The 13,911-nt window shown below is 35.0% G+C and overlaps 1 protein-coding gene across 3 annotated transcripts in view; it reads left to right on the top strand.

The window, feature by feature from the left end:
- FGF12 (fibroblast growth factor 12) overlaps window positions 1-13,911 on the top strand; it is a 584,720-nt gene that overhangs the window by 376,510 nt on the left and 194,299 nt on the right. For all 3 annotated transcript variants that reach the window (XM_025376976.1, XM_025376975.1, XM_025376974.1), the window contains one exon: window positions 1,511-1,621. In XM_025376976.1, coding sequence (XP_025232761.1) covers window positions 1,511-1,621 — 111 coding nt within the window. The remainder of the gene's footprint in view (window positions 1-1,510; window positions 1,622-13,911) is intronic.

Below are 13,911 nucleotides of genomic sequence, written 5' to 3'. Positions count from 1 at the left end.
AGTGTAACTTCAAGATTTTTATTGGTGAGGACATTGAAGTTCACAAATTTAAAAAATTGAATTTATTTAACTCATAAAGACAATATCTACCTATTAATTAGAATGCCTAATTTCCAGTTCAGTTCTTTGCTCATCAGCCTGCTTCCTCATTCCCAATTTCTTTGACATGTCTTTTGCTTCTTAGGACTGCTGTGAAAAAGACGTGTTGATAGAGACATTGTCCCATATTCCCAAATAATGTGAATGTGATCAAGTCACATGTGCAAAAGTCCCCAGCGACAGACACTTGTTACAGGGTGTAGGCCAATTCTCAAAGAATTAATCACATTGAATGTTTAACTAGAATTCTCTTTTAGACCTAAACATCAATAAATGCATTCAGTGTAACACAGAGTGCCTACCATATTGCTGGGCAGAAAAAAGGCATTCTTGGTAAAGATTAGTTGAAAAAATGGGTGAAGGATGAAGTTGACTAGCTTAAATTCAGTGATTGTCCTTCTGAGGATACCATGTTGCTACTTTAGCAATCATATGATTTCCATCTTTGCCTCAATTTTTATCTCTAGAAGCAGCATTTTTCTTTTTCTCCTCATTTTAATGAAATAATTAGGGCTATAAGTGCCCTAGAATAATTCATTTTTGCTCAACAATAGAGACAAAAATGGTGATGCGGTGGAAATTAGATTGTTGCTGGCAGCCAGCACTGCAATGAGAAAGCTTTAAATATTTATATTAGCTGATGCACAAAAATTCAAATGTGTTATACAAAGGTTAGTTTGAAAGTGTTTGTGTTTAGAGGGTTTTTAAAAGTTGAGCAATTCTGGTTTGAAATACTTAGAGAAATATGTATGACTTGATTTTTTTTTTTTTTTTTTTTTTTGTACTGGAGAAATGAACTTTGGAATACTGAGGCTCCTCTCTGAAGAACTATGTAGTGAAAGTGAAATTTGCATTTCCACATATTTCCCAGTGTCATCTCATGGCCATGGAAGTTTTGCTGTTGCCTGTGGTTCTTCTCATCCAAACTATTCTTTCTGGCTGAACTTGATCACAAATTCAAAACCCAGGAGCTTCTGATGGAAAGCTGACATCCTACAGAAATAGAAGTCTTATGAACCTGGTTATGACTACTAGAAACTTAGAAATTACAGAGGCATTTGGCCTAAACAATAATTCTGGAATGAGACTATAATGTTGGTGAAATCTTGCAGTCAGACACCAGATGTACAAAGGAGGAAAATAATTCACTTTTTAGCATGTCTCGGTATTTTCCTAATCATAATTTGCTTTTATTTATCTGCATTTAGTTTGTTGCTAAAAGTGTTACAGCTCTACCTCTAGATGGAATAAAAAGCATAGATATGTTACTGAAATACCCAACTCCCAAATACGTAATTCAATATTTAAGCTATTGGCATTTACGTATTTACTTACAGGATGTTTTTAACAATTTGTAAGTGTGCATTTGTGTAAGCCAAATAAAAATTTGAATAATTATTTTGTTTTGCAGAACCCCAGCTGAAAGGGATTGTGACAAGGTTATTCAGCCAGCAGGGATATTTCCTGCAGATGCACCCAGATGGCACCATTGATGGGACCAAGGACGAAAACAGCGACTACAGTAAGAAACATCAGCTTCTTACAATCTGATTGCAAATCAAATGTGGGGCCCAGTGTATCTCATACTTAAAGCATTGCTAAGCTGCCTTACCAAACTATGCCTTTCAAACTATTTAACTATTAGTGAGCTAGTGTCTTTTCCTTTATCCTTCTTGCTATGATTTCCTGCAGCAAAGACACAGTATAGGAAGGAGGTTATGCAGGTAAGAGAAGGTAAGAGGCTTAAAGGTATTTCCTTTGGTCAGTGGGCAAGAATATACTCCCATCATGGTGTTTGTAGGCAGCATGATGATAAACACTCCTAAGAACAATACAAGCACATCTTCCAACACGGGATGGTATTTAAATCCTGGAACCAAGAGAGGAACAAGTTATAGTTCAATAATAAACAAGTTATGTATTTCTCAGAACACAATTTCTGACAGACAAAAATTACCTCTTAAGGTAAATACTGAGTACATGTATGTGTGTGTGTATATATGTGTGTGTGTGTGTGTTTTTTATATATATATATATATATAAAACATACATATATGTTATTTTATGTTAAAGGCAAAATTGCTGATTTTAAAAGGAAAATATATTTAAATATCATGATTATATATGGCATATATAATAAATATATATAACAGTAAGAAGATAATGAAGACTGATAGACCTGAAATGGAATTTAAATTTTTTGGGGGGAAATAAAAATGCTGAACATTCAAAGATTAATAATAATTTCTCTGGATATAGTTTTTAAGTGATCTAACTTTAGAGTTGACAAGTTCAAAAATTAAATGCAATCATCAAGGTATGACAAAATGAATTTGCAGTCTAGAAAAATTTCAAATACAAGCTCCAGAGGCAAGATTGATAGCTCTCAGAACTTTCAAATTTTGCATAATCATATACAGATACCTGAGGGCAAATTCGTGTCATTCTAAAATTATGTATGGTGCCATATTGTTTCCTAATGTTTGTCTGTCTTCATTGTTAGATCTTTAGTGTTGAGCACACAATAAATACTCATTGATATCTGTCCAAACAAGTTGTGATTCTGATGGATGTAATTTTGTGATCAGGCTGATAATCTACTAAGCTGCATAAAGTAATATAGGAAGCTAGATATTTTATAGTGAAATGTCTTTTAAATTATTAAGAAATATTTGAGGAAAAATTTAAAGTTCCTAAAGAATGAAAATGATCTTGTCCACCCTTTCTAAGTTATTCTTTGTTCAGTTAATATCACACATTTAGAATATAATTTACAATAGATAAAAGATCTTATTATAAAGAATTTCATTTCAGTTTTCTTGCTTTCAGATTTTTTGCTAGGTTGTTGATTGACTTATTTTGGTTTGCATTGGTGGCGTGTTTTTGTGAGAGCATTCTTTAAATGATTAAAGCTTTCAGCTCAGTATAGAAGAATCAGGATAGTTTTCTCTCCGTGTATTTTCATTTATTGCATCTGTCATTAAATGTCGATTTAGTGAGGCTACAAATATAGATGCAAGAACCAGGGAACCACTTAGTTGTGTCACTTATCTGCACTAACTCCAAGATACTACTAGTTCTCAGGTTTTATTTCTATAAAATGTGGTGGCTGGAGATGGTGATGATATATTAACATCTCTGTCAGCACCATCCATCTAACTTTAAAAAAAATTGAAAAATTATAAATTGATGAAGATAGAATCAATCCCTAAGTAAGACAATTAGCCATATTCAATCTACAAAATGCTATCTTTACCCAGCCAACTATCTTGCAAATGCATGACATTTATCATGGGGCAAAGACAGAAGGGTGTGGAAGTGCAGGTTTGGGGTCAAGCTAGGACAAATCCTTCCTGCATTCTTTCTAGGAAAATGATTGACAGTGCTTGCTTTGTTGATGCTGGGTTAACTGCTCGTGTAAATCTACACCCACGTGTACATTTGTACCTTCCTTCATGCATATATATATATCTCTCTCTTAGCATAATGTCATTATGCCTACCACACACAAACACACATACACACACACACCCCAAAGGGCATGCATTGTGTCAGATACGTACTTTAAAAAATTCTCTGAACTCCCAGATTTAAACTAATGTTTTATTAAGATAAACTACCACACACACTTTTTAATCAATTGTTTTTAAAATCATTTAGGTGTGCAAAATATAAGGATTAATACAAGTTTATCTGGATACCTACCACTAGCTTTTTATTTTATTTTATTTTTTTTTGAGACGGAGTCTCGCTCTGTCACCCAGGCCGGAGTGCTGTGGCCGGATCTCGGCTCGCTACAAGCTCCGCCTCCCGGGTTTGCGCCATTCTCCTGCCTCAGCCTCCCGAGTAGCCAGGACTACAGGCGCCCGCCACCTCGCCCGGCTAGGTTTTTTTTTGTATTTTTTAGTAGAGACGGGGTTTCACCGTGTTAGCCAGGATGGTCTCGATCTCCTGACCTCGTGATCCGCCCGTCTCGGCCTCCCAAAGTGCTGGGATTACAGGCTTGAGCCACCGCGCCCGGCTATAGCTTTTTTAAAATTAATTAAAAATATCGATATAGTTTAACCTCCTTGTTGTGATATCCCTGATGGAATCTTGCTTTCCTTCATTACCAGATAGAATAACCCCCTGGAATTTTGTATATCTCATATATATGCAATTTAATAAAAAATTTTAATTCATAACATTGTTTTGCATATTTTAAAATATTTTATAAGTTAGAACATTATCATAAATATGTTTTATGTACTTTAATCCCCAACATTATGGTTGCGAGGTTTGTCTATGGTAATATATTTATTTGTTTTATTTCTTTCATTTTTGTAAAATATTCCACTGTATGAATGTATATAAACATATTTATTCATTTTCCTTTTTGTGTATAATTATTGTTTCTATTTTAAGGCCATTACCAATAGTGCTGCTAAGATCTATCTTACAGATGTTGAAGATGCCTTCTTTAACAGTCCTCTAAAAATTATACTTCTCACCTTGGAACTCTCTATTTTCATATCCCACTTTCTGAAATATGTATTATTGCTGTTTATTTATTTTTGATCTTCTTTCCCAGAAGAATGCATGTTCTGTGAGTGAAAAGATTTTGACTGATGCCTCATGCACTATTAGAACCTAGAATGAATGGTCTGTAACACACAGTAAGCACTCAATACAAAGTGAGTGAATGAATGACTAGGTGCATGAATGTCTCTGTCAATATGTACGAAAGTTTCTCTAGGTCATTGGCTAAAATACTGTTATCCACATTTTACTTTTTTGAGACGGAGTCTAACTCTGTCACCAGGCTGGAGTACAGTGGCGCGATCTCCGCTCACTGCAACCTCTGACTCCCTGGTTCAAGCGATTCTCCTGCCTCAGCCTCCCAAGTAGCTGGGACTACAAGCACGTGCCACCACACTCAGCTAATTTTTGTATTTTTAGTAGAGACGGGGTTTCACCATGTTGGCCAGGATGGTCTCGATCTCCTGACCTTGTGATCCACCTGCCTTGTCCTCCCAAAGTGCTGGAATTACAGGCGTGGGTCACTGCGACCAGCCCCACATATTTTTTTAACTTAAAAAATCATTTAAGATTTCAGAAAAATTACAAAGTAATAAAAGTGAATTCCTTTATACATTTTATCCAGTTTCTCCTAATGGTATCATTTTACATAACAACATAATGATCAACGTCCGAAAATTAACACTTGTGAATATTATTTACAGAGAGCTATAGCTTTTATTAAAATGTTATCAGTTTTTCAACTAATGTGCTTTCTTCTGACCCTCTCCCCAGATATTTTAATGAAGAATATCAAATAAAAATAAATAATTTTACATATACTTTGTCTGAGTGGGGATTAGAAGTAAAAATATCAAAGAAGGATTTAAATTCTACTCATTTCTTTTATAGAAAAATTATAAGCCTCTAAGTTGTTAAAATGTCTTTTCTTCCTCTACTTTGTGTGTGTAGGAGTAGAAGCAGTTGATTGTTTGAAAAAAGAATCTTGTTACTATGAGCATCTGTCAGAAATGTGTTGTTTGGTTCACTAGACATCATTAGGTCTAACCAACCTTACCATAGCATCTTGCACAGAATTGATAAAGACACCTGTTCTTTTGTTCATGGAGAAAAGACTAATTATATGTAATTGAGTACAAAACACAAATGGATTTGTCGGCAGTAACAGATAAGAATCTCTGCAAATGTAATGATAAAAAATACAAAACTGTGTTGGAACACTGGAACAAAAAAGACAATGGCAGTTTGGAGGGTATTAATAGGAATATTTTACATAAAATTAAAAAGCTAATTATTTTGTTTCCTGAGTTACCATAAGACAAGACACATTTGAAGAGGTCAGAAATGCTAGGGAGAAAACAATGAAGATATTATAACCAAAGATATTGTTCTATTTACCTCTGAACAATAAAATTTTAAGAGCCATTTGACTATGGAATAGGCTGCCTGACAAGTTAGTGCAACGGTGAGACTGGAGATATTCAAGCAGATGCTGTCCTGGCACTTGAGGCAAAGGGAGAGGTTTACAAGAAAACCCCCTTGGTGTGGGAGGAGGAAGCAGAGTGGTGGTAGGAGGGCATGGTTTCAGAACTCAGTGACTTTTAAGGTCTCCTTTAGTCCTGATATTCTTTGAAAACTTATTTTGAATAGGTAAGATAAGTATATGGTACCAAACTGTAAAGGCACAAAAGGGTGTGTAGTTGAGAAATAGCGAAACAGTCCCTGACAGCCAGAAGGTGGCTTGGCACTCCCAAGAAGACTTGGTCTCCTTCTGTTGAATATAGACAATTTCACAACATTTGAAATTAGACAAAGCCACTGAGACATGAAGGGTCAAGATTAAAGCAAGACCCTGTAATCATGTCTGAACACGACAGAAACACAAATGTTTCCTAAACTACAAAATGACTAAATATGTCTCTGTCCTGGATTATGTGAGTGGCTGCTGCTTGTTTACCAAACACAGCTTTAACCTTGCTCTGTTCTTGCCTTCTAGAAAAGAATTACTAAGATAGTAGCCATAGAATTACACCCACATCCTTAGAGAATCCAATCTGGAGCAGATTCTCATTTCTTTGAGCCCTCCTTAAAACCACTTGCTACACACCCAAATCCTGTAAATCTTTTCTTAAATCCTCTTCCCAAGACACCCCAGTTCTGCTCTGGTGTGTGTTTTTCCTCCTTGCTGAGCATTATTAAAACAAACTTTGTTCAACTATGAGTGTGTTTATGATATTCACTGGAAGTCATTGATGCAGTCTAAAGCAATTTTCATTCACACCCCTCCATTGCCACCTAGGCACATTCTTGGTATTTTCCTGATATAGTCTATGCACTTATCAGCATGTACAATAACTATCCATCCAGCCATCTGTCTATATCTATCTACTATATTGATCTATCGATCAGCACCTTCTTTTAACTTAAAATGTATATCTGCAAGATTTTTTCATATTAATACATATTTAAATGGATAATTTAAATACTTAATTTCCTATTAGGCATTTTGCTAATGCAAACAATCGCATAAGAAAATCCTCCTATATAAATCATTTTTAATATATACAAATGTATTTATAGGATGGTTACTTAGAAGTAGAATTGCTGGGTCAAGGGTATGTGCTTTCATCATTTTGAAAGGTATCACCTAATTGCTTTCCATTGTACAAATTTACTCTAAAATTGTCTGTTTCCTTATCATCTAGTCAACAAAATGTGTTATCAAACTTTTGGTTCTAGCTGGTCGCAGTGGCTGACACCTGTAATCCCAGCACTTTGGGAGGCAGAGGTGGGTGGGTCACCTGACATTGGGAGTTCTAGACCAGCCATGGCCAACATGGTGAAAACTTGTCTCTACTAAAAATACAAGAAAAATTAGCCAGGCATGGTGGTGCATGCCCGTAATTCCAGCTACTCGGAAGGCTGAGGCATGAGAATTGCTTGAACCAGATAGGCGGAGGTTGCAGAGAGCAGAGATCTTCCCACTGTATTCCAGCCTGGGTGACACAGCGAGACTCTGTCTTGAAAACCAAAAACAAACAAACACAAAACTTGGTTCTTTGTTACCTTAAAATAAATTTTAATTTTTTTCAAATTATGAGTCAGGTTGAACACTTGTTTAAGGGTGATCTGTACTTCCTTTTCTATGAACTGTCTGTCGATATCTGATTCTATGAAGTGTCCTTTTTTATTTTTAGGAAATCTGTATTTAAAAAATCCGTTTTTTATTGTGATTTACCTTTTTTTTTTTTTTTTTGCTAATTCTGTTGCCTTTGATTTTTTTTTTGCCATGCTTTATTCTTTTTTGTTTTATTTTAAATGTGTTTTTCTGCCCTCAGCTTTTCTTTCCAATTTAAAAAGTCTTTATTCAAAATTATTAAAAAAGTCTCTTGTGTTCTGTTTTTAGTAATGTATTCTTTCTTTTCTTTTATTTGCTATTTAGTTAATCTGGAAATTATTAAGATTCTCTCAGTCTAGATTTCTAATACTTTATGTTCTTATCAATTATGAATATAAATATACTTTCTTTAGATTTTATGAATGTATTAAATTCACTATGAGTTTAGCATCAACAAACATTTCAAAATGTTCTGTGTCTGATTTTCAGAAAACCAATTGGAAATGTAAAAGTTTAGTCATTCAGTTATGTTTTCTATACAATACCAAACATATGATGTTTTGATACCACCAGTCACAAGTATATAGACACAGCCAAAGTCAGCAGAAGCTTTTACTGCTAAATTATCAACAGAAGTATGATCCACATGGTTAGCTGAGGAAAATTATGAAGGAAATCTTGTATTTGTTATTACAAGGGCATGCAGGTACTACAAAAAATTAAACAGATGTTCTAAATTTGTTAGAAATTTGTTTTCATTGACTATGTTTTAATTTTAAAGATAGTGCCTCCAAATAATATTTGTGGAAAATTTGAGCAAACACTAATTATTTTCTTGAATGACTTATCCCCTTACATAAAATCATAAGGGGATAACTCCTGCAGACTTTTTAGCCTCAACTCCTCACTTCCTTCTTGATCTTATGTACATTTTTGATCATAAGACTTCTACTCCCATGTATCTTTCCGGTCAGTAAAGCAAAACAGAAGTCATTTGAAATTATATTCTTTCCTATTTACTCTGTGACTTTTTATGGGCGTATTTCTAGGCAGAATACATAGTAGTTAAAAATCTTATTGGAGCTGCTTAACCAAATGTATTCTTAGAAAGAGCTGATGACTGAGGTTGTCTTTGATCTGTTTTTGGCTCTGTGTGATGACTGGTGCTTTGGCCTTGAGCAAGTCACATAAACTTTCTCTGATTTATACAAATTCAGATAGTACAAAATTAGAGGAGCCAAGAATCGCTAAGATTTTGATAGTCTTTTATTTACTTCTGATATAGAAGTAAAGGTATGTTCAGAAAAACTGATTGACAACTTCCGTTTCCCTAAATACCCTTTGTTCTGAAAGATATGTTACCAGCAGGCAGGAAATCATCAGTTTGCAAACCCCTGTGTGATAGTCTCAAAGTGTGTTTAAAGATCTAGAGAGTTGAACACATAAATGCTAGAACCAGAATTTGGGTCCCAGTCATCTGACTTGAGATTCTTTGCCTTTGAATTAGTTATTTAACCCCTCTTTGTTTTAAATTTCCTCATTTGTTAAATGCCAATAATAATAATATTTAGATCCTAGGGCTGCTGTGTAGATTAAATGGTTTGATTCCTTAAAAGTGCTTTAAGCTGTACCTAGAACACAGTCATTCTTAATAAATGTCATCTGCTGTCATTATTTTCATCAGTAGGGATGAGAGACCCTTTATTTGCAAGGAGCTCATGCACAGTGACCATTTTAACAGAAATACAATTCTTAGCAGTGGCAGCTATTGTTATATGGAAGAATTTGAAGGTGTTTACACTGGTGGGTATTGAAGAGTAAGTCAGTGATTCATAAAATGTCTAGTCCCTAGACCAGCAGCGTCTATGTATCTGGGAACTTGTTAGAAATACACATTTTCCAGCATCACTTCAGACATGCTGAATCAGAAACTGTGAGGCTGGGGCCCAGCAATCTGTGTTTTGACAAGCCGTCCAGATTATTCTGATGCACTGCAGCAAGTACAACTGGCATCTTTCCCCTACCCCCAGGATTTGAAGTACTCACATTTGCTAATGAAGGCAATCTCTGTTCTGGGACTGTGAAGCCTATTTCTATGGGGATCTGACTCCTAATATAATAGGGAAAGCAGAGGTCTGTAGGCACTGAAATTCAAACTTTCTACCATCTTAAACATGTGTGAAATCTGTTACATTTTCATTAATTACTTGAAGAGAGTCAAAGCTCAATTCTGGACAGATATATGATCAAATATAAGTTTGGAGAATTACAAAAAAAAAGAAAAAAAGATGAAAAATATGTAGTGAAATAGGTAAGCCTGTACCACAGATTTGTATGTCTTGGAGCTTTTGCATATGCAAATTTCTTTGGCTTGTGAGGTCTTTGCCAATCTTACCCACAAGGCAAGCCACTCTCACCCTTTAGAACCCTCCTCAACTCCTGTTTCTTTCGTCCATGTGAGATCTTCTTTAGCCATCTCGTCTCAGCTGTCACCCCATACAAAACCCCACGCTCACTCACTGCACTCTACTGTATTTGAGGCTTATGCATGTTTACAGCTGCACAAGTCACATTATATACTGCAATTCCTTATCTGCTTTTGTGTTTTCCCTATTAGAGTATGACTTCCTTATTTGCCCTTCTGCCTAGCCAAGCAATGGAGATTTTCCAAAACCTGAAGAGCTGCAAATGTGTTTCATTTAGCTGGCACGCCTGGGAAGCAGGAATGATTGTATGTAAGCAACAGATGCATCTACTTTTTTTCCACATTTTCTTCCTACCTGCCTAGGCCCTGAAGACTTTTCAGTTTGAGATACCTGTGGCTTTCACTCAATGTTTGTTAAATCAAAATAACAAACACAACTTTAAAGGAACAGTACAACCCCCTTAAATATCACCAATTTTAAGACAAAGTAGCTTGGGCTGTGAGTCAGACAGCCTGGTTTCCAGTCCAGGTTCTTTCTCTAAATAGCTGAGTGAACTTATTTAAGTCCCACAAACTTTCTGTTCCTTGGTTTACTTCCCCCCATCATTTCTCCTCTGAGGAATGAATCCTTTGTTTTCTAGTCTGTAAAATGAGGTGTTTAGAAAAGATAATATCCAATATCTCTGATAGATCTGAAATTTTTCAAGCCTTAAGTTGACACTGATTTTTGTTTTCACCTTTGAAAAATGGGAAACTTTTCATTTTAAAAACATTACAAAAGAAGGCGAAACTGTAAGAGCAAATAGTACAATCGTTTTTGCATTGAATTGGAACACAGTAGTGAATTCACCACTACTTTCAGTGTATATGTACACAGATTTCAAGCAATTCTCAATACCCCTATTGCCACTCCCTAGTCCAAGCTACTATCCTCTTTGTATGGACTCTTGCAATAACTCTCTAACTGGTCTCTTTACTTCAAGCTTCCCGCTGCCAGCCTATTTTCTCTACAGCAGCCAGAGTGACCCAGTTAAAAGATAAAATGAAATAAACTCACTTCTTTGCTCAATCCCTTTCATCGCATATCATTTGGGGTTAAAGCCAAGACCTTTTTCCTATGACCAATAGCATTTTATATAATCTCAACCATTGCCTCCTTCATCCCTCCTCAAATATTATCTCTCCTCTTTCTTTCCACTGGCCTTCTTGCTGTTCCTCAAACCCGCCAACCTTGTTCTTGCCTGAAGGCATTGGGACCAGCTATTCCCCTCTTTCTGGAATGTCCTTCCAAATATTTAAATAGCTTAATCCCTCATAGTCTTCATACCCCACTCAAAAGAGAAGCCTTTTCTCGAAAAGATCTTTTCTGGTTAATCTACATACATCTCAGTCCCTGTCCTCAATATTTCAGTCTCCTTTGGCTACTTGAATTTTGTTTTCATCTTTAGAACCCTTACCACTATCTAATATACCTACTTGTTTTATTATGTCTTCTTACTACTAAAGTATTACTTATATATACCATACATTTTTTTCATTCTATCATATACTTGCTTATGTTATTTCTTCCACTAATTATGCCATCCTCTAAAAGCCTTTTGTCTTTGAAACCTATTTCTGATTTAACCGTACATTCTACTTTTTCTCTGAACAAACTGTACATCTCATGATTTTAGGCTGTTTCATCTGGATGTATTTATTGTGTATATGACTGGCTGACTTCTTTTTGGTTATGAACTGCTTAAGGGCATTGACGATGCCTGCTTTAATCTCTGTGTTGGCCTGTAATAAGTTCTTAATAATGAGTAAGGCCTTGATAATGGATATGGATAAGTTCATAGATAGTAGCAATAGTATAATCATTATACCATTGAAACTGAAAGACTTAATTAGAATGTAATCTTCATGAGGGCAATGAGCTTTGCATTTTGTGCTGTTATGTCTCCAGCACCTAAAAGAATACTGGCACATATTAGGTATTCAGTATTTGTTGAATAAATGAATAAAAGTGAATTCACAGAACAACCCCATCAAAAATGAATATGACTTTGTGTGACAATGCCCAGCTTGAAAAATGAATGCTAATTGGATCATGCCTGCATCTTGTTCTGAGAATGACAGATAATTTAAGAGAATTCAAAGGATGAGTAAGGAAATTATTTTCTATTATGAAAATAGGAAGAATATTGAGTATGCTTAGTTTGGAAAAGTGAATTCTATAGCAATAGTAGTAAAAGAAGACACTTTCACAGTGTTACATATATTCTCAAAGTGTTACATGAATATATACACATACATATTCACGTTGATAATTATAGAGACATCATTTTCTTAAAATATGTAAATGGTATATTTGCCCATAAGAGAGAGAGTCATTTTTTTATTATTCATCTAAGGGCAGCAGTATAAATTTAAACATATGTTGCAGGAAAAAGAAAATATACACTCAGGTGTTTTAAGAATAAGAAACTAAAAAGAGAGTGTTTCTTGAAGTAGTGGAAAAGGGTATTAAAGTTTTGGTGAGTGAGAATTAGAGATTACTTTAAAATTCCTGAAATTCATTACTTTACTTTGAGGCTCTGAAGTGAGAGTTGATTTGCTCTCAGCTCAAGTAGAGTGAGTAGAATTCAGTTCTACTATATCCGTATCCTGTGCTCTATCTTCAACATAAGTTACTGATTGCAAGGTTGTATAGATTTGTCCATATTCTTCATGAATTGCAGCAGAGTTTCCTATATGTCTCTGGTTTGATTAAGCACTACTTTTAGCCACTGACTAAATAAGGTATAAATTATAAATGTATACTCATATGGATTAGCATTTTCCAGGGCATACTACCATGAAGGATAAAGAAGAACTACATATTTGGAATGAAAGATTTGGAAAATAAAATGGTCATCTATGTGTTAATCATTATTTCTTAATCTATGACTTGGGGACATATCAGATAATAATAACTGTTTGCTCAACACTTTCTAAATGTCTAGTACAGGTATGAAAAATTTCAAAATTGTACTCAGTTAAGTCTTGTAATAACCCTATAAAAGGTACTATAATCATTTCTATTTTGAAGATGAGTCAACTGAGGCACAGGAAGGTTAAATAATTAGTCCATGGCCATACAGGTATTAAACAATAGACCCAGGATTTGAGTTCAGCAAAGTTAGTTCCAGTGTTAATACCTTTACCCAGTTTACACTATATCTCGAATTTATTTTTCCTGGTTAATATTTCCCAGTGCATAATAATCTCTTAACTCATACCTCTGCATTCTTCTGACAGCACTTTTAAAAGGCATTAAGAAGGCGACGTGGTTTAGTTCTAAAACATTATGGTAGTTTACTTTAGACAGGCTAAACAGTGAACTTGCAAGGATTTTTCAATATGTTTGATGTATTTAAAATATAAATTATAACTTTTTTTAGAGATAGTAAACCATTGTACAATAATTTTAAAGATTTTAAATAACTCGGTTGCCTATTTCATGTATCTGATTTGAGAAGTTTGAGGTGTGTAGGATGTGTGTGTCTTTATGTGGATATATATTTTCATGTATTATTCAGCAGCCTAGATAGAGTGGTACTGAACAGGCATCCAGCCAAGATCTAGTGAGGTCGCACTTGGTACATCTGCTTCCCTTGACATTGAGACCGAATGTGGAACACATACCTATGTCCAACTATGTCTGTACAGCATTATTAAGCCCACTCCACAGTATTACAATTGAATTTTTACAAATATCCTAAAGAGA

This window comes from Theropithecus gelada, chromosome 2, assembly GCF_003255815.1.
Source record: "Theropithecus gelada isolate Dixy chromosome 2, Tgel_1.0, whole genome shotgun sequence".
NCBI classification, from domain to species: Eukaryota; Metazoa; Chordata; class Mammalia; order Primates; family Cercopithecidae; genus Theropithecus; species Theropithecus gelada.
This window is presented reverse-complemented; position numbering and strand designations above follow the sequence as displayed.